At 44.7% G+C, this 21,028-nt stretch overlaps 1 protein-coding gene across 6 annotated transcripts in view; it reads right to left on the bottom strand.

The window, feature by feature from the left end:
* Nucleotides 1-21,028, bottom strand: part of LOC139556218 (TGF-beta-activated kinase 1 and MAP3K7-binding protein 2-like) — an 80,461-nt gene that overhangs the window by 10,716 nt on the left and 48,717 nt on the right. For 5 of the 6 annotated variants that reach the window (XM_071369859.1, XM_071369857.1, XM_071369861.1 and 2 more), the window contains exons 2-3: nt 7,252-7,450; nt 5,407-7,138 (exon numbers count right to left, since the gene is read on the bottom strand). In XM_071369859.1, the coding sequence (XP_071225960.1) occupies nt 5,407-7,138; nt 7,252-7,353 (1,834 nt within the window). In that variant the 5' untranslated portion in view covers nt 7,354-7,450. The remainder of the gene's footprint in view (nt 1-5,406; nt 7,139-7,251; nt 7,451-21,028) is intronic. The other variant, XM_071369858.1, reaches the window with a different exon arrangement.

The following is a 21,028-nucleotide window of genomic DNA, read 5'->3' as shown; positions in this document are numbered from 1 at the left end:
CTCCTGTAGGTTTTAACTCCAACCCTGTTCCTGGAGAGCTACCCTCCTGTAGGTTTTAACTCCAACCCTGTTCCTGGAGAGCTACCCTCCTGTAGGTTTTAACTCCAACCCTGTTCCTGGAGAGCCACCCTCCTGTAGGTTTTAACTCCAACCCTGTTCCTGGAGAGCCACCCTCCTGTAGGTTTTAACTCCAAACCCTGTTCCTTGAAGAGCTACCCTCCTGTAGGTTTTAACTCCAACCCTGTTCCTGGAGAGCCACCCTCCTGTAGGTTTTAACTCCAACCCTGTTCCTGGAGAGCCACCCTCCTGTAGGTTTTAACTCCAACCCTGTTCCTGGAGAGCCACCCTCCTGTAGGTTTTAACTCCAACCCTGTTCCTGGAGAGCTACCCTCCTGTAGGTTTTAACTCCAACCCTGTTCCTGGAGAGCCACCCTCCTGTAGGTTTTAACTCCAACCCTGTTCCTGGAGAGCCACCCTCCTGTAGGTTTTAACTCCAACCCTGTTCCTGGAGAGCCACCCTCCTGTAGGTTTTAACTCCAACCCTGTTCCTGGAGAGCCACCCTCCTGTAGGTTTTAACTCCAACCCTGTTCCTGGAGAGCTACCCTCCTGTAGGTTTTAACTCCAACACTGTTCCTGGAGAGCCACCCTCCTGTAGGTTTTAACTCCAACCCTGTTCCTTGAAGAGCTACCCTCCTGTAGGTTTTAACTCCAACCCTGTTCCTGGAGAGCCACCCTCCTGTAGGTTTTAACTCCAACCCTGTTCCTTGAAGAGCTACCCTCCTGTAGGTTTTAACTCCAACCCTGTTCCTGGAGAGCCACCCTCCTGTAGGTTTTAACTCCAACCCTGTTCCTGGAGAGCCACCCTCCTGTAGGTTTTAACTCCAACCCTGTTCCTTGAAGAGCTACCCCCCTGTAGGTTTTAACTCCAACACTGTTCCTGGAGAGCTACCCTCCTGTAGGTTTTAACTCCAACCCTGTTCCTGGAGAGCTACCCCCCTGTAGGTTTTAACTCCAACCTTGTTCCTGGAGAGCTACCCTCCTGTAGGTTTTAACTCCAGCCTTGTTCCTGGAGAGCTACCCTCCTGTAGGTTTTAACTCCAACCCTGTTCCTGGAGAGCTACCCTCCTGTAGGTTTTAACTCCAACCCTGTTCCTGGAGAGCTACCCTCCTGTAGGTTTTAACTCCAACCCTGTTCCTGGAGAGCCACCCTCCTGTAGGTTTTAACTCCAACCCTGTTCCTGGAGAGCTACCCTCCTGTAGGTTTTAACTCCAACCCTGTTCCTGGAGAGCTACCCTCCTGTAGGTTTTTGGTATTTTATTAAGTTGTGAAAGCCACAGCTACTCTTCATGGGCTCCACACAGAACATTAAACATCATACACAAGATTAATAGACAAGAACAGCTCAAGGACAGAACTACATACATTTAAAAATGGCACACATAGCCTACATATCAATATATACACACAAAAGATGCCGTTGTGCCGTGAGGTGTTGTTTTGTCTGTTTTTTTAAAACCAGGTTTGCTGTTTATTTGAGCAATATGAGGTGGAAGGGAGTTCCATGCAATAATGGCTATTTATAATACTGTACACTTTCTAGAATTCTGGATTTTTGAGACTATGAAAAGACCCGGGTGGCATGTCTGGTGGGATAAGTGTGTGGGTGTCAGAGCTGTGTGTAAGTTGACTATGCAAACAACTTGGAATTTTCAACACATTAATGTTTCTTATGAAAAGAAGTGATGCAGTCAGAATCTCCTTAACTCTTAGCCAAGAAAGACTGGCATGCATAGTATTTACAGTGACTTCGGAAAGTATTCAGACCCCTTGACTTTTTCCACATTTTGTTACGTTACAGCCTTATTCTAAAATATTCAGACCCTTTGCTATGAGACTCGAAATTTAGCTCAGGTGCATCCTGTTTCCATTTCTAATTGCTGAGATGTTTCTACAACTTGATTGGAGTCCACCTGTCGTAACTTCAATTGATTGGACATGATTTGGAAAGGCACACACCTTTCTATATAAGATCCCACAGTTGACAGTGCATGTCAGAGCAAAAACCAAGCCATGAGGTCGAAGAATTGTCTGTAGAGCTCCAAGACAGGATTGTCGAGGCACAGATCTGGGGAAGGGTACCAAAACATTTCTGCAGCATTGAAAGTCCCCAAGAACACAGTGGCCTCCATCATTCTTAAATGGAAGATTCTTTATAGAGACCAAACTGAGCAATCGGGGGAGAAGGGCCTCGGTCAGGGAGGTGACCAAGAACCTGATTGTCACTCTATTAGAGCGCTAGACTTTCTCTGTGGAGATGGGAGAACCTTCCAGAAGGACAACAATCTCTGCAGCACTCCACCAATCAGGCCTTTATGTTAGAGTGGCCAGATTGATGCCACTCCTCAGTAAAAGGAACATGACAGCCCGCTTGGAGTTTTCCAAAAGGCACCTAAAGACTCTCAGACCATGAGAAACAAGGTTCTCTGGTCTGATGAAACCAAGATTGAAGTGTCACATCTGGAGGAAACGTGGCACCATCCCTACGGTGAAGCATGGTGGTGGCTGCACCATGCTGTGGGGATGTTTGTCAGTGGCAGGGACTGGGAGACTAGTCAGGATAGAAGGGAAAGATGAACGGAGCAAAGTACAAAGAGATCCTTGATAAAAAAAACTTCTCCAGAGCGCTCAGGACCTCAGACTGGGGTGAAGGTTCACCTTCCAACAGGACAATGACCCTAAGCACACAGCCAAGACAATGCAAGAGTGGCTTAGGTACAAGTCTTTGAATGTCTTTGAGTGGCCCAGCCAGAGCCCGTACTTGAACCCGATCGAACATCTCTGGAGAGACATGAAAATGGCTGTGCAGCAACACACCCAATACAACCTGACAATGCTTGAGAGGATGTGCAGAGAAGAATGGAACAAACTCCCCAAATACAGGTGTGCCAAGCTTGTAGCGCCATACCCAAGAAGACTCAAGGCTGTAATCGCTGCCAAAGTTGCTTCAAAAAAATATGGAGTAAAGGGTCTGAATACTTATGTAAATGTGATATTTCAGATATATATTTCTTTATACATTTTCTAAAATGTCTAAAAAACTGTTTTTGCTTTGTCATTATGGGGTATTGTGTGTTGTTTGATGAGGAAAAAACAAACAATTTAATACATTTTAGAATAAGGCTGTAACATAACACAATTTGGAAAAAGTCAAGGGGTCTGAATACTTTCCAAATCCACTAATTACAATGAAGAGAAAGATGTGCCGCTCTGTTCTGGGCAAGCTGCAGCTTAACTAGGTCTTTCTTAGCACTTGACCACATGGCTGGACAATAATCAAGATAAGACAAAACTAGAGAAGGACTAGCTTCGTGGAGTGTTGTGTAAACAAGCTGAACATCTCTTTATTACGGACAGACCTCTCCCTATCGTTACAACCATTGAATCCATATGTTTTGACCATGACAGTTTACAATCTAAGGTAACACCAAGTAATTTAGTCTCCTCAACTTGTTCAACAGCCACACCATTCATTACCAGATTCAGCTGAGGTCTACAGCTTAGGGAATGATTTGTACCAAATACAATGCTCTTAGTTTTAGAGATGTTCAGGACCAGTTTATTACTGGCCACCCATTCCAAAACGGACTACAACTCCTTAAGAGTTTCAGTAATTCAATAAGCTGTGGTTGCTGACACGTACAGTCATTGGTAAATTTAGAAAAAAGTAGAGGGCCTAGAAAACTACCCTGCGGTACACCACACCCTATTTGTTTAACATTAGAGAAGCTTACATTAAAGAAAACCCTCTGAGTTCTATTAGATAGATAGCTCTGAATCCACGATATGGCAGAGGTTGAAAAGCCATAAAACATATGTTTTCTCAACAACAGGTTACGGTCAATAGTATCAAAGGCTGAACTGAAATCTAACAATATAGCTCCCACAATCTTCTTATTATCAATTTCTTTCAACCAATCATCAGTCATTTGTGTCAGTGCAGTACATGTTGAGTTTTCACGTCAACCCCAGTTGTAACTAACATAATTCAGCTAATTAACCAGCTAATTAATATAATTAGGTGTGCTAGATTAGGGTTGGAGTGAAAACCTACAGGACGGTAGCTCTACAGGAACAGGGCTGGAGAGCCCTGGCTTAAACAATCTCTGAGAGCTGAAGGGCCAGGTTGACAACCAAATTTACAGTACAGGCTTACCGCTATAGCTAAATGCATTTCCCCTTTCGGAAATATCCGGTATGTGCAGTGGGCTGAGTAAGAACCATACAGTTGCATAATTGTTCTTCATTTCATGGCCTACTTCAGAAAGGGCTTTTGGGGGAGTCAACATTGATCGTGGGAAAACATTGCTTATAACGCTTCATAAGAAGTGTTATATTGTCTTATTACGCATTCATAAAATGCTATATGCTATGCGGAAATGAGCTGTCCCTGCTTTTCTAATTGTAACATACAGTGACAGTCTAGGCCTACATGTCATAAACCTTTCACCTCAAGAACTCCTACCCCCCCATGCACAGAAATAACAAAGTAAACAACAAAAACAATACCAGGCCAAGCCAAACTGGGAATGTCATGTGAGCCAGAGAGGAATGTATGGAGAGGGCTGCCTGCAGTGAAAGATAAGGGGCAGAAGACCCAGGCTCAGGGCCGTGAAGAGAGAAGAGAAGCCACACAGTAGTCACAGCAGCATGAGTGAGCGCCTAGCAAGAGCCACAGGCACTGACTCACACGTAATCCAGTCAAAAGTCCAAAAAAGGAAACACTGCGCTCCAACACATTTGACTCACACTGCCGCAGTCAAAGGGCTGTCAGCGTAAATCCAGCATTATTGCAGCCGACTCATGCTGCAATCACACCCCTCTCCATGCGAGTCACCTTTAAGAATGTATCTATCTACTCCCTCAAATCAGGCTTAGATCAAGCAGGGTTTGAAGACCGATAGCTATTTAATGAGACCAGCGTCTACACAATTTGGCTTTAAAAATGCATTAGTGTCATCATATGGAAATCCAAGTTAAAACAAGGCATAAACGATAAGCAATAGTCAAATTACTTTCTTGGCAGAATGCAGTGGAAAAAGCATTTACTACTGGTGGACAAAAGTGTATACTATTCCTTATTGTTATGAAGGCAAGTTACTCTCTTAAAAACTCCTGAAGCCTCTTTCAACCATTATACTTTGTAAGTGGATGTTATATCTCTTTGGCCACTTGACTTTTGTTGCACAACTTGATCTTCATGTGACTGAGGGATACTGTTGTTCAGCCTAAGAATTGCACAACGAACTGTATCCTGATGTGTTTATATAATTCCATAGACTGTGAATGTGAACAATGCAAAGCAACTAACAGATGAAAGAGTTTAATAACCCTAATCTGGTCTCACCTTGTGTGTATGCTGCGTCATCTGAGCCCATGCTGAGTCTGCGTGGCTCGCTGGGCCTCTCCCTGTGTACAGACAGCGGGTCTGAGAGATGATGTGGGTCTGGCTCCACAAAATGGTGGTCCGAGGGGAGGCTGAGGAGGTTGGTAGCCTCAAAGGTGGGGGACACGACGCCGGGGGACACCGCTGGGGGCTTGTTGGGGGACACGGTGATTTTGAAAGTGTACTTGGTGTTGGGCTGGGTGACCACCACTCGTGGCGAGGTGGCCGTGCCTGCCCCTCCCATAGACGCGCGGGACTTGGGTGGGTGGTGGTGGATGTAGGCGGGGCCCATGCTCACCTGGCCCCCCATATTGCGGGGCCCCTGGGACCCGTGCGGAGGTGGTTGAGCAGAGATGTAGACGGTTGGAGGGTTTCTGCCCCCACAGTCATCGTTATTAGCAGTAATGTAAAACTTGGGCTGGGAGCGAGAGCCGGATGAGGCCATGTTGGCCTCGTCAGAGGGGGTGGTAGCAGCAACAGTGGGCGGGCTGGCAGAGATGTAAACAGTGGGCTGGCTGCGGCTCAGACCTGGGCCTCCGATGGACAGGGGGGTGGTGGTTGGGCCAGGGGCTGCCGCGACAGAGGAGGAGGATGAGGGGCAGGAGGAGGAGGTGGAGGAGTTGGATCGGGGGCCACTGCTGGTGCGCAGCACGGCCGTGGTCGTGGTGGAGTTGCTCCTCTGAGGAGATTCAAGTTTGATCTCTATCTGGTTCTTGCGCGGTCCGGTGGAGATGTTCTGGATGTTGTACTGGCTGAAGGAGGACATGCCAGAGGGCATGCCAGAGGAGGAGGCACCAGAAGAGGAGCCCTGACCTCCAGAGGGGGCCTGGAGGATAGAGGAGGGGGCCTGTGGGTTGGTGGGGGAGCTGATGGGCATGTAGACATGGGAGGTCTGGTGGCCCTGTGACTGGTGCTGTGAGGTATGTGAGGAGCCGTGCTGGTGCTGCTGGGAGGAAGGGCCTGTCCAGGAGCCAGGCAGTGAGGTGGGATGGGAGATCTGGTAGATCTGCTGCTGGGGTTGGGAGGTGGGGCTGTACTGGGCCCTGCCTGCCTGCTGCTGAAGCTGCTGCTGGCTTTGCCGGGTTGTACCGCTGGGCTGGGTCACGTACGGCCTTATGTAGATAGAGTTACCCTGTGGACTGCTCAAGCCGGACTGTGTATGGGGCCCGCCGTGTATGTGCAAAGAGGTGGGGGTGTTGCGACCCGTCTGGATGTTGGGGGCCAGGGTGACGGTGATGGGGTTGAAGCGGGGCATCTGCTGGCCATGTTGGCCCATGGATTGTCCTTTCCCCCCCAGCTGGTAGAGTCCCAGGTGCTGGGGCGGCTGGGTCTTGCGCGTGGGCTCCATCACGCCAAACACATTGAGGCTGGCGGGCACCTGCACCGGGGCTGACTGGGGCTCCTGCTGGAAGAAGTCACTATTCGGGGGCTGTCCTGTCTGTAGGGGCCCGTCGCTCAGGCTAAGACTGTGGGACAATGTCCTGCTGCCGTTCATCCTCAGGCCGTCCCTTCCCGGGGTCGCATGCACATTCTGAGACTGAGACTGCAGGCCCAGGTTCAGCTGGGTCATGGGATTCCGGAACCTGATGAAGCTGGGGTCGTCAGTGTAGTTGAGTTTGCCTCCTTTGCTGTACAAGTAGCCTGGGCTTACTTGAGACAGGTACTCACAACAGGCGTCCAAATTGTTGTTATTCTGAGGAAAAGAGAAGGTTCAAATCAGTCATTTGTGATGAGAACTGGTGTTACAATATATATATATATATATTTGTAACAAATGGATTGAAAATGAGGAGACACCAGACTCACCTGCAGAACACACTGGGAAACAACACCCTCTGGAACTTCAGGGAACTTCTGGCGCAGGTCGTGCAAAACCTCAATGTCAATCTGGTGGCTTCCCTGGGCCATTCGTGTACTGCCAGGTCAGGACTGCTCTGCTCGCTCCGTTCAGCACACTGAGGACGCCTCAGTGGTGGCAGCACCTCAGCCACAGCTTGAGCATCTTCTGGAAAACAAACACAGAGTTGCTTAGACTAGCACCCAGAGTTGTAACCGAACACGCACGCACACTGTTTCATACTCATACTCTCTTGTTCTAAACACAGTAAAGAGACAGTGTGTACTGTATGTGTACCAGTCTGTGTTTTTAAAGGATGTTAATAACAAGGTAGGCCTATGCGTGTTGCAGTGACAGGAAAGCAGGGAGCACATACGGGAAAGAGGAAGTGGGGATACCTAGTCAGTTGTACAACTGAATGCCTTCAATTGAAATGTGTCTTCCGCATTTAACCCAACCCCTCTGAATCAGAGAGGTGCGGGGGGGCTGCCTTAACCGACATCCACGTCTTCGGCGCCCGGGGACATAGCAGCCTATTCAAACTTCATACTAGTGATAAACACCCGTCAGACATTTTGAAGTCGCCTATTTCATTATGGTGGTGAGCTTTCAAAACAATATTTCAGAAACCCTTGTAATATATGAAAGGCATTCATTTCACAGCCCTTCTCCTCCCCAAAAGCCTCTTAATAAAAAAGTAGGAAACCATCTTGGACTATTGAGGAAGCAAAGCTTTTCAAACTGATCTTAACGTCAACATTCTCTTATTAAGGACAGAGAAGACCCAAACAGTAGTTCCTAGTATTGCAGCAATCTGCACATAATCATCAGTTAAGCCTCAAAGTCAATGCCAGCACTACAGTGGAGCTTTGAGGCAAGCAGAAACACTGCCTTACTTCTGATAGACCAGCACGGAGAAGCAAGGCCACAAAGTGTGATGCTGACCTTCAAGAGCACGGAATTGCTGATCAAGCTCTGTAACAATTTTGGCCTAAATTGAACTTCACGAGTTAAAAGTACATACTTGACCTAAATCGGACTTTGCAATGAGTGAGGATAAGTATTCAAGTGAAAGAGAGAATCAAAGAGAAGATACTCCGCTATGACGAACCATCAAACAGGCAAAGCGTCAATACAGGACTAAGATTGAATCGTCCTACACCCGCTCCGACGCTCGTCGGATGTGGCAGGGCTTTTACGGACTACAAAGGGAAGCACAGCCGCGTGCTGCCCAGTGACACAAGCCTACCAGAAGAGGTAAATTACTACTATGCTCGCTTCGAGGCAAGCAAAATTGAAGCATGCATGAGAGCACCAGCTGTTCCGGGCGACTGTGTGATCACTGATGTAAGACCTTTTAAGGTCAACATTCACAAAGCCACAGGGCCAGACGGATTACCAGGACGTGTACTCCGAGTATGCGCTGACCAACTGGCAAATGTCTTCACTGACATTTTCAACCTATCCCTGACCAAGTCTGTAATACCAACATGTTTCAAGCAGACCACCATAGTCCCTGTGCCCAAGAACATCAAGGTAACCTGTCTAAATGACTACCGACCCGTAGCACTCACGTCTGTAGCCATTAAGTGCTTTGAAAGGCTGGTCATGGCTCACATCAACACCATTATCCCAGAAACCCTAGACCCACTCCAATTTGCATACCACCCCAACAGATCCACAGATGACGTAATCTCTATTGCACTCCACACTGCCCTTTCCCACCTGGACAAAAGGAACACCTACGTGAGAATGCTATTCATTGACTACAGCTCAGCGTTCAACACCATAGGGCCTTCAAAGCTCATCACTCATCACACAAACACCTCCCTCTGCAACTGGATCCTGGACTTCCTGACGGGCCGCCCCCAGGTGGTAAGGGTAGGTAACAACACATCTGCCATGCTGATCGTCAACACGGGGGCCCCTCAGAGGTGCGTGCTCAGTCCACTCCTGTACTCCTTGTTCAACCATGACTGCATGGCCAAGCACGACTCCAACACCATCATTAACTTTGATGATGACACAACAGTGGTAGGCCTGATCACAGCCTATAGGGAGAAGGTCAGAGACCTCTCCCTCAACGTGATCAAGACAAAGGAGATGATTGTGGACTACAGGAAATGGGCGGCCGAGCACACCCCCATTCTCATCGACAGGGCTGTAGTGGAGCAGGTTGAGAGCTTCAAGTTCCTTGGTGTCCACAACACCAACAAACTATCATGGTCCAAACACACCAAGACAGTTGTGAAGAGGGCACGATAATGCCTATTCCCCCTCAAGAGGAAGGCCCTAAAAATTGCCAAAGACTGCAGCCACCCTAGTCATAGACTGTTTTCTCTGCTACCGCACGGCAAGCGGTACCGGAGCGTCAAGTCTAGGTCCAAAAGGCTCTTAACAGCTTCTACCACCAAGTAGTAAGACTCCTGAACAGCTAATCAAATGGCCACCCGGACTATTTGCATAGACCCCCCCCCCCCCTTCCGCACCATTATCTATGCATAGTCACTTTAACTGTACCTACATGTACATATTACCTCAATTACCTCGACTATCCTGTGCCCCCGCACATTAACTCTGTACCGGTACCCCCTGTATATAGCCTCGCTACTGATATTTTATTGTTGCTCTTTAATTATTCATTATTTTCCTATTTTATTTATTAACTCTTTTTATTATTTTTTACTTCAGTTTGTTTTAGTAAATACTTTCTCAAAACGTATTTTTCTTAAAACTGCATTGTTGGTTAAGGGCTTTTAAGTAAGCCTTTCACTGTAAGGTCTACACACCTGTTGTATTCGGCGCATGTATTTGATTTGACATGTTCACAGTGTTTAAGTCGCTCACTGAGCCCAACTCCACGAGGTAGTAGAGGCCGCCATCACAGCCGAAACAGAGACGGCGGAGGTTCATCTCTCATGGCAGAACATAAGTTATTTCGACGAGAAACAACCCCATCACCTGGCAAAATGCAAACCTCTATCGATGGCTTGAAGGCTACTCTAGAGCAAAATAATCAACTGTTGAAAAGAAAAATTAGGAACATAACGAAAAGCTAATACAACAAGACCAGGCTATTAACTACCTGATGGGCCCAGGAGAGGAATTGCAAAAGAAGGGAGACTTTTCACGTCGTAATAATATTCACATTTTTGGGGTCGAAACCAATGCAGAGGGGGCAGAAAATGTCTACATTTGTGGACAAGATGCCGAGGGAGGTCTTGGAAATCGATGCTTCAACACCTTTGGTCATAGAAAGGGCCCAGAAAACGGCACCTGCAGCCCAGAGCAGGCCCGGAGTGAAGGACACACAGAGGCTCAGCGCTATCATCGTGCTCCTTCTCAACTTCTCAACGAAACAGGAGATAATTCAGCTGTCGAGAACCAGGTGAAAACTATTCTACAAGGACAAGCGCATATCTATCTTCAATGACTATTCTGCAGAGCTGTTAGGGAAGAGAAAAGATTATGATGGGATCAAGAGAGAATTAGCAGCCAAAACATCATATACTCTCTGATGTTCCCTGCGAAGCTGCGCATCACCCATGAGAGCAAGACCCACATCCTTGAATCTGTACCTGATGCCGAGTCCTTCCTGCGCTCCATTGGGATTACACCACCTTCCAGACCCGAGGACTGGGTACGAAACGCCACTATGTGGCAAATTGTTGGGCCCGGAAGGAGTAAGAAACAGGACACAGTCTAAAAATAGTCTAAATCTACTGCGGAACATTGTCCAGTCCACATCGATTACTGAAGCGACCCCTTCTTCTTAAGGACTTGCTTGAAACTACCTGGATTTATGCTCATAATTGGGACCTTATTGCTGGACTAATTCATCAATCTTTGACCTAGTTTGTCAGGATGATAAGGTAATGATTTAATCTGGAACAAACAGAAAAACTGCTTTCCTCATTCCCACTTTCTCTTTTAGTAGGCTACAGAGTAAACATGATTCATTTTTAACATTGTTTTATGGCAATTACATACATACTACCCAAGTTTAGGTTATTGAAAATATTTGCCTAAAAGGCTATGGGGCTATATTTCATAGTTTATAACGGAGTGCAGGGAATGCCTCATCCATGCGGGTTTGTTTATGGGCTCCTCCCCCTTTTTATTTCCTATTTATTTTTGCATTCAGGCTTCTCTTTAAACGATAGGTTGCTGAAGTGAAATGATCAAGTGATAAATATTATGTCAGATATACTATTGGCCAAAATGTCACTTAGTTTCCACAATTGTCCTGCAACTGGTCTTGTGAGGTACCCCCCTTGTTTAAAGAACACCACACCACCAAGATCTGCCAACCAGGAATGTGGCAGTCTTATGTGTTCTACTTTTAATTTCACTGTCCGGGCTCCCTTCGTTCTAGTGGAGACACTTATTTTTGTGTTGTTGTTCTTGTTGTTTCTGTGTGTGTTTTGTATTGACATGAAAAACAAAGGAGCATTTCTGTCTGCAGTTATGGTACAAGGGAAAGGCCAATTCAAATCAAGGTCTGTAGTGTTTTATATTGACACTTTATACTGACAATGAAACCACTTAACGTTTTGATTTATTCAAAGGAAAAAATATTGAAACAGCTAAAACAAATGGATTGTGACGTTGCCCTCCTCCAGGAGACCCACTTATCAGACGAGGAGCACAAAAAGCTGAAATGGGAATGGGTAGGTCAGACTCCTCTCACTCCTCCTCAAAATAAATGGTGTTTGTATACTGCTTAATAAGAGGTTGTCTTTTACATTGAAAAATAAGGTAACTGATTCAGAGGGTAGGTTTGTTATTATTTAATGACTATTATTTAGCATACATTTTACTTTAGCTAATTTGTATGCACCAAATGATGATTCCCCACAATTTATTAATAGATGTTTCTTAGTGATTGCTAAGCATTCAAATACACATTGTGTAGTTGGAGGTGACTTTAATTGCACATTATCTCCACATTTGGACAAGTCACAACCAGGTGGTCCCATATTAAAAATGTCTAGAGCAGTTCAATTTCCCTTTGAAGAACAGGGGTTTATTGATATTTGGAGGAAGTTAAACCCAACAATAAAAGATTATACACTACCGTTCAAAAGTTTGGGGTCACCTAGAAATGTCCTTGTTTTTTACATTTACATTTAAGTCATTTAGCAGACGCTCTTATCCAGAGCGACTTACAAATTGGTGCATTCACCTTATGATCTCCAGTGGAACAACCACTTTACAATAGTGCATCTAACTCTTTTAAGTGGGGGGGGGGTTAGAAGGATTACTTTATCCTATCCTAGGTATTCCTTAAAGAGGTTTCAGGTGTCTCCGGAAGGTGGTGATTGACTCCGCTGACCTGGCGTCGTGAGGGAGTTTGTTCCACCATTGGGGTGCCAGAGCAGCGAACAGTTTTGACTGGGCTGAGCGGGAACTGTACTTCCTCAGAGGTAGGGAGGCGAGCAGGCCAGAGGTGGATGAACGCAGTGCCCTTGTTTGGGTGTAGGGCCTGATCAGAGCCTGAAGGTACGGAGGTGCCGTTCCCCTCACAGCTTCGTAGGCAAGCACCTCACAGCTCCGTAGGCAAGCACCTTTTCTTTTTGAAAGAAAAGCAATTTTTTGTCCATTAAAATAACATCAAATTGATCAGAAATACAGTGTAGACATTGTTAATGTTGTAAATGACTATTGTAGCTGGAAACTGAAGATTTTGGGGGAAATGTCTACATAGGCGTACAGAGGCCCATTATCAGCAACCATCACTCCTGTGTTCCAATGGCATGTTGTGTTAGCTAATCCAAGTTTATCATTTTAAAAGGCTAATTGATAATTAGAAAACCCTTTTGCAATTATGTTAGCACATCTGAAAACTGTGTGAGATTTTCACGAGACTAGCACGGTGTAGCATGGCGAATGTCTTTCGCGCATGCCCCCACGCTCTTGACCTATTTCTAACCTCACTCTTTCAAAACTTCCTCTAGTGGGAGACTCAGAATATGCCAGTGAAAACATTGTGACAGTAGCGCACCCGTTCTCCATTCTGCTTCTAAACCTGCGCTGTAGGCCCGGAAAAGCCTGCAGAGATGAATCCAATGTGGGTAGTGCTAAGTAGGAACATCCTGGATTCTCTCAATTACAGGTCCCTTAATGGTAATCCAATCCATCAGATTAGACGTCGGGCAAAATGAAATCCAGAAGCGTCTTTAAGAATATTAAACTCAAAGTATGCTTCTCTGATAAGGGGCGTAAGACAGTGCAGATTCTAGGCATTTTGTGCCAAGGAGATGACATAGCAAGTAGCAATGCTGTCTTATCTAAGCTGTGAGCATGTGTAAATGTCATAACTGAGGAGATGTAAATCTGGATGATAAACCATCCCACCAGAGCTGTTGATAACAGGGGGAGGGGCTACTGGGCTACTGTCAGAAGAGGGAGCCCGCAGCAACAGGGCTCTAGTCCTAACAGGAACAGCCTGAGACTGCCTCAAACAAGACCGGCTGGGATACCGTCTGAAAACTGGCGTTATATTCAATTGGATGGTACAATGAAACTAGCTTGATTGTGACACACTACTGAAAATGTGCACTCACATGAGAAAAACATTTAAATAATGTTTCAAAGTGAGACACTTTAAATCAAACATCATAATAACAGAGGCTGGTACATAATGTTCTTTCATCCCAGGCACTCAAACCGTCAGTCAATTACTTATTTTGTCCTTTGCAATACAAGGAAATGGAATGTTTTGCAATCATACCACCAGACTGAAGAATACATTTCAGTGCGTCAAAAGAAAGGAGCACACGCTAGTGCTGAGTGATTAGTGCTTTTTGGGTTCGGTTGTTTGTTTGATTTTTTAATTTTTTATCCCGGTTTTCCTTTTCAAACATGAAATACATTATGAAATAATGACATAAAAATGATTTTAGAGCTTCTCTCAGCCATCACATGCCTTCTTCCTGACAATGACAGTGGGTTGAATACTGTAACAATACAGAATAATATGAATAACAGTTCATAAAGGTAGTGAATGCCCATTATCGCTTATCTCTTATTAACCATAATGTATTCACATAACTTGACTTTAAGAAAATATTTCTGTTGTATATATAAATTACTTTTTATTTGATAATCTTTTTATTTTTCATTCCCTCATACTACCAACTGGGGTTATTTTGACCTCAGAGACATATTTTTTATTATAGCCCAAAGGTGGTTTATAAAAATCCTCACATTTTTCATGACTTTGTGAATCAACTTGTTCTTAATAAATCTAAATCACTGTTTAGTGTATCTGTATCAATATGGGGGTCCTTTTGACCCTAGCCAAAAACACCTAAATCCACCTATAGTCATTTGATAGATTGGATCTTTATTTGAATCTAGGTTTCTCTGTAGACTTAATAACAAGTTATCCATACCACCAGAGGGTGGAGGGGGACCTGTTATCCATACCACCAGAGGGTGGAGGGGGACCTGTTATCCATACCACCAGAGGGTGGAGGGGGACCTGTTATCCATACCACCAGAGGGTGGAGGGGGACCTGTTATCCATACCACCAGAGGGTGGAGGGGGACCTGTTATCCATACCACCAGAGGGTGGAGGGGGACCTGTTATCCATACCACCAGAGGGTGGAGGGGGACCTGTTATCCATACCACCAGAGGGTGGAGGGGGACCTGTTATCCATACCACCAGAGGGTGGAGGGGGACCTGTTATCCATACCACCAGAGGGTGGAGGGGAAGCTGTATCAGTGATTTTAACCTGATAGACAGATCATCTGCAAAGAAATAGCTCCCCATGTTCTCGCCTAAGATTTTACTTTCTAAACCACTATCGTACGACTGTGTACAAAACCAAAATTACCTTCTTTTTGTGCAAATAAAAATCTGGTAATGGTATACAAAGTCTGCCAACGGTATAAATACTCAATATAACGGCAATACAGAACTCTGTAATACTCTGAATCTACATAGAGAGTGGTATTGGTGTGTATTCTATGAAAAATATTTATTCTAGGGTAATCCTAAAAAAAAACGATTTATTTGAATCTAGGTTTCTCTGGAGACATAATAGCAGGTTGTACATATCATCAGAGGCTGGAGGGGGACCTGTATCAGTGATTTGGACTAGATAGACAGATCACCTGCAGAGATGGAGCATCTTATGTTCTCGCCTATGGTTATAACTGGTAGTAACTAGGTATGACCATGCACAAAATCACAAAAGTCTGTTAGTGGTATGAATACTTGGTAGACCTGTAATACAGAAACCAGCTACACTCTATATGTACGCAGAGTGCTACATTGGTGTGTATTCTGATACTACAATAAAATTATGGTAAATCAGGTTTTTAAAACTTATGTTGATTGTACTTTGGAAAAAAGCTGCACATTATTTAAGGGAAACATTTGCAGGTAACTGCCGAAATAAAGGAAACACCAAAATATAGTGTCTTAATAGGGCGTTGGGCCACCACGAGATAGAACAGCTTCAATGCTCCTTGGCATAGATTCTACAAGTGTCTGGAACTCTATTGGAGGGATGAGACACAATTCTTGGTGTTTTGTTGATGATGGTGGAAAACGCTGTCTCAGGCGCCGCTCCACAATCTCCCATTAGTGTTCAATTGGGTTGAGATCTGGTGACGGAGACGGCCATGGCATATGCAGGGTTCCCCAACTGGCGGCCCGCGGGCCAAATTATTTTATTTGCCCCACAAGTTCTGAGCTCAGCTCCAAGTGATTTGAATTTTGGAAATCTGTTCCAAAGTATTCCCACTCGTAATAGAAAAATACTGTATATGTGATCATATAGAAAAGTACACAAGGTTTTTTGTTCTGCGGCTTAATTGAGTTGATGATCCCTGGCATATGGCTTACATCGTTTTCATGCTCATCAAACCACTCGTGCCCTGTGGATGTAGGCATTGTCATCCTATGGGGGAAAAGCCATGATAGGCCAAACAATGGCCTACCCAGCATTTTATACATGACCCTAAGCATGATGTGATGTTAATTGCTTAAGCAGGAAGCACCTGCTTTCAATACACTTTGTATCCCTCAAGTGTTGGCCTGCCCAGCAGAAAAAAACGGAAGAGAGCTGAGCACAGGCAAAATCCTAGAGGAAAACCTGGTTCAGTCTGCTTTCCAACAGACACTGGGAGACAAATTCACCTTTCAGCTCGACAATAACCTAAAACACAAGGTCATATATACAATGGAGTTGCTTCCTAAGACGACATTGAATGTTCCTGAGTGGCCTAGTTACAGTTTTGACTTAAATTGTCTTAAAGCTATGGCAAGACTTGAAAACGGCTGTCTAGCAATGATGAACAACCAACTTATAATAATGAGCAAACAATGTACAATCCAGGTGTGCAAAGCTCTTACAGACTTACATAGAAATACTCACAGCTGTAATCGCTGCCAAAGGTGATTCTAACATGTATTGACTCAGGGGGTTGATTACTTATCTAATCAAGAAATAAACTTAGCAAAAAAAAGAAATGTCCTCTCACTGTCAACTGCGTTTATTTTCAGCAAACTGAAATGTGTAAATATTTGTATGAACATAACAAGATTCAACAACTGAGACATAAACTGAACAAGTTCCACAGACATGTGACTAACAGAAATTGAATAATGTGTCCCTGAACAAAGGGAGGGTCAAAATCAAAAGTAAGAGTATCTGGTGTGGCCACCAGCTGCATTAAGTACTGTAGTGCATCTCCTCCTCATGGACTGCACCAGATTTGCCAGTTCTTGCTGTGAGATGTTACCCCACTCTTCCACCAAGGCACCTGCAAGTTCCCGGACATTTCTGGGGGGAATGGCTTAGCTCTCACCCTCCGATCCAACAGGTCCCAGATGTGCTCAATGGAATTGAGATCCGGGCTCTTCGCTGGCCAAGGCAGAACACTTACATTCCTGTCTTGCAGGAAATCACGCACAGAACGAGCAGTATGGCTGGTGGCATTGTCATGCTGGAGGGTCATGTCAGGATGAGCCTGCAAGAAGGGTACCACATGAGGGAGGAGGATGTCTTCCCTGTAACGCACAGCGTTGAGATTGCCTGCAATGACAACAAGCTCAGTCTGATGATACTGTGACACACCGCCCCAGACCATGACGGACCCTCCACCTCCAAATCGATCCCGCTCCAGATTACAGGCCTCGTAACGCTCATTCCTTCGACGATAAAGGCGAATCCGACCATCACCCCTGGTGAGACAAAACCGCCACTCGTAGGTGAAGAGCACTTTTTGCCAGTCCTGTCCGGTTCAGCGACTGTGGGTTTGTGCCCATAGGCGACGCTGTTGCCGGTAATGTGTGGTGAAGTCCTGCCTTACAACAGGCCTACAAGCCCTCAGTCCAGCCTCTCTCGGCCTATTGCGGACAGTCTGAGAACTGATGGAGGGATTGTGCATTCCTGGTGTAACTCGGGCAGTTGTTGTTGCCATCCTGTACCTGTCCCGCAGGTGTGATGTTCGGATGTACCGATCCTGTGCAGGTGTTACTAGAGGTCGACCGATTATGATTTTTCAACGCCGATACCGATTATTGGATGACCAAAAAAAGCCGATACCGATTAATCGGCCAATTTGTTTTAATGTATTTGTAATACTGACAATTACAACAATACTGAATGAGCACTTAATCCTTAATATAATACATCAATAAAATCAATTTAGCCTCAAATAAATAATGAAACATGTTCAATTTGGTTTAAAAAATGCAAAAACAGTGTTGGAGAAGAAAGTAAAAGTGCAATATGTGCCATGTAAAAAAGCTAACGTTTAAGTTCCTTGCTTAGAACATATGAAAGCTGGTGGTTCCTTTTAACATGAGTCTTCAATATTCCCATGTAAGAAGTTTTAGGTTGTAGTTATTATAGGAATTATAGGACTATTTCTCTCTATACCATTTGTATTTCATATACCTTTGACTATTGGATATCCTTATAGGCACATTAGTATTGCCAGTGTAACAGTATAGCTTCCGTCCCTCTCCTCGCCCCTAGCTGGGCTCGAACCAGGAACACATCGACAACAGCCACCCTCGAAGCATCGTTACCCATCGCTCCACAAAAGCCGCAGCCCTTGCAGAGCAAGGGGAACAACTACTCCAAGTCTCAGAGCGAGTGACGTCACCGATTAAAACATTATTAGCGCGCACCCCGCTAACTAGCTAGCCATTTCACATCAGTTACACCAGCCTAATCTCGGGAGTTGATAGGCTTGAAGTCATAAACAGCTCAATGCTTGAAGCATTGCGAAGAGCTGCTGGCCAAACGCACAAAAGTGCTGTTTGAATGAATGCTTACGAGCCTGCTGCTGCCTACCATCGCTCAGTCAGACTGCTCTATCAAATATCAAATCATAGACTTAATTATAACATAATAACACACAGAAATACGAAACTATCATTTCGAAAACAAAGCGTTTGTTCTTTCAGTGAAATATGGAACCGTTCCGTATTTTATCTAACGGGTGGCATCCATAAGTCTAAATATTCCTGTTACATTGCACAACCTTCAATGTTATGTCATAATTACGTAAAATTCTGGCAAATTAGTTCGCAACGAGCCAGGCGGCACAAACTGTTGCATATACCCTGACTCTGCGTGCAATGAACGCAAGAGAAGTGACACAATTTCACCTGGTTAATATCGCCTGCTAATCTGGATTTCTTTTAGCTAAATATGCAGGTTTAAAAATATATACTTCTGTGTATTGATTTTAAGAAAGGCATTGATGTTTATGGTTAGGTACAGTCGTGCAACGATTGTGCTTTTTTCGCAAATGCGCTTTTGTTAAATCATCCCCCGTTTGGCAAAGTTGGCTGTCTTTGTTAGGAAGAAATAGTCTTCACACAGTTCGCAATAAGCCAGGCGGCCCAAACTGCTGCATATACCCTGACTCTGTTGCAAGAGAAGTGACACAATTACCCTAGTTAAAAGAAATTCATGTTAGCAGGCAATATTAACTAAATATGCAGGTTTAAAAATATATACTTGTGTATTGATGTTAAGAAAGGCATTGATGTTTATGGTTAGGTACACGTTGGAGCAACGACAGTCCTTTTCGCAAATGCGCACCGCATCGATTATATGCGACGCAGGACATGCTAGATAAACTAGTAATATCATCAACCATGTGTAGTTAACTAGTGATTATGATTGATTGATAAGATAAATTGGCCAAATCGATGTCCAAAAATACAGATTTCCGATTGTTATGAAAACTTGAAATCGGCTCTAATTGATCGGCCATTCCGATTAATCGGTAAACCTCTAGTTGTTACACGTGGTCTGCCACTGCGAGGACAATCAGCTGTCCATCTGTCTCCCTGTAGCGCTGTCTTAGGCGTCTCACAGTACGGACATTGCAATGTATTGCCCTTGCCACATCTGCAGTCCTCATGCCCTGAAAGGAGACCTGTGGAACCAGTGGAGATAAAAACAAAGCTCCTATTGCTGAGCTGTTATTCCCAGTGCCAGAGCTCTTACCTGCAGCTCCAGGCTAATTTCTGGAGGTAACAGCCCCTGCCACACTCTGTCAATGGACTCATTCACTCAGTAGGAGTGGGTGCAGCTTAAAAAATGTCCACTTCAATTAAAGAAAAAATGTAATGTGAATTAACGATCAACGCACGGGAGCCTTCGGTAGAGAGATTTTAACTAACTTCCAAACAAACAAGTAAATACTTAATCTAGGCCTGCATGTTCATATGGATATGATGAATGCAACTTCGTTACACTTACACAACCTGCAGCGTGTTACTTTCCTAATTTAGTGTGTAGCTGCAGTAGGTAAAGTTCACAGCTTCTATAAATGAGAGCCCGGAGGGTTGCAGTTCCAAGGTAACCCTATCTGTGGGGATCAGATATCATTATATATGGCCATTGGCCAGCAGATTTTCCTCTGATTGATAGAAAATAGAGGCCAATTACACAGGCAGCCAGGCAGCATTTCCCTCCTCCAGTCCCAGTGCCTAACACACCTTTCAACACCAACAGCCCCTTGGGTTAAACCAGCTGGTACATCTTCTGGCTATGCCATCAATACACCAGGGCCGTTACCACGGTGAAAACCATAAAAATCCCACAGTCTTCAATCAGAGCAGTCCTTTGCAGCATCAGGCACCAGGCAGCCACACTGCGTGGAATGTCTAACTGCCTCGCAAATGTAAACAAATAAAGGGTCTAATTGGCAGTGGACGCTCTGAGGCCTGCTGGCAGGCACCCCAATCATCCAGCATGGCCGTGCTTATGCTGGAGTGTGTACACACAGACACACGCACGCTACTGTGCAAACACACATCTTCTGTGGGTCAAGGTAACATTCACTTCAATATGTTGGGCCAGGCACAATTGTGAACGAAATATTGTTGTCAAATTCTCAGTAGAACAAAACAAAAGCATCAGTGCTACACGTGAAAACTTCAAGGCCGCATTCAACAACCCAACATTTCTAACTATGGACTATATTTGGGACAATATTTGAACATGGGAGGACAAGGAATTCCATTAAAAATATATACAGTACCAGTCAAACGCACCTACTCATTCAAGTTTTTTTTCTTTTTTTCTCCACTATTTTCTACATTGTAGAATAATAGTGAAGACATCAAAACTATGAAATAACACATATGGAATCATGTAGTAACCAAAAAAGTGTTAAACAAATACAAATATATTTGAGATTTGAGATTCTTCAAAGTAGCCACCCTTTTCCTTGATTACAGCTTTGTATTCTCTCAACTA

This window comes from Salvelinus alpinus, chromosome 27 (assembly GCF_045679555.1).
Source record: "Salvelinus alpinus chromosome 27, SLU_Salpinus.1, whole genome shotgun sequence".
NCBI lineage: Eukaryota > Metazoa > Chordata > Actinopteri > Salmoniformes > Salmonidae > Salvelinus > Salvelinus alpinus.
This window is presented reverse-complemented; position numbering and strand designations above follow the sequence as displayed.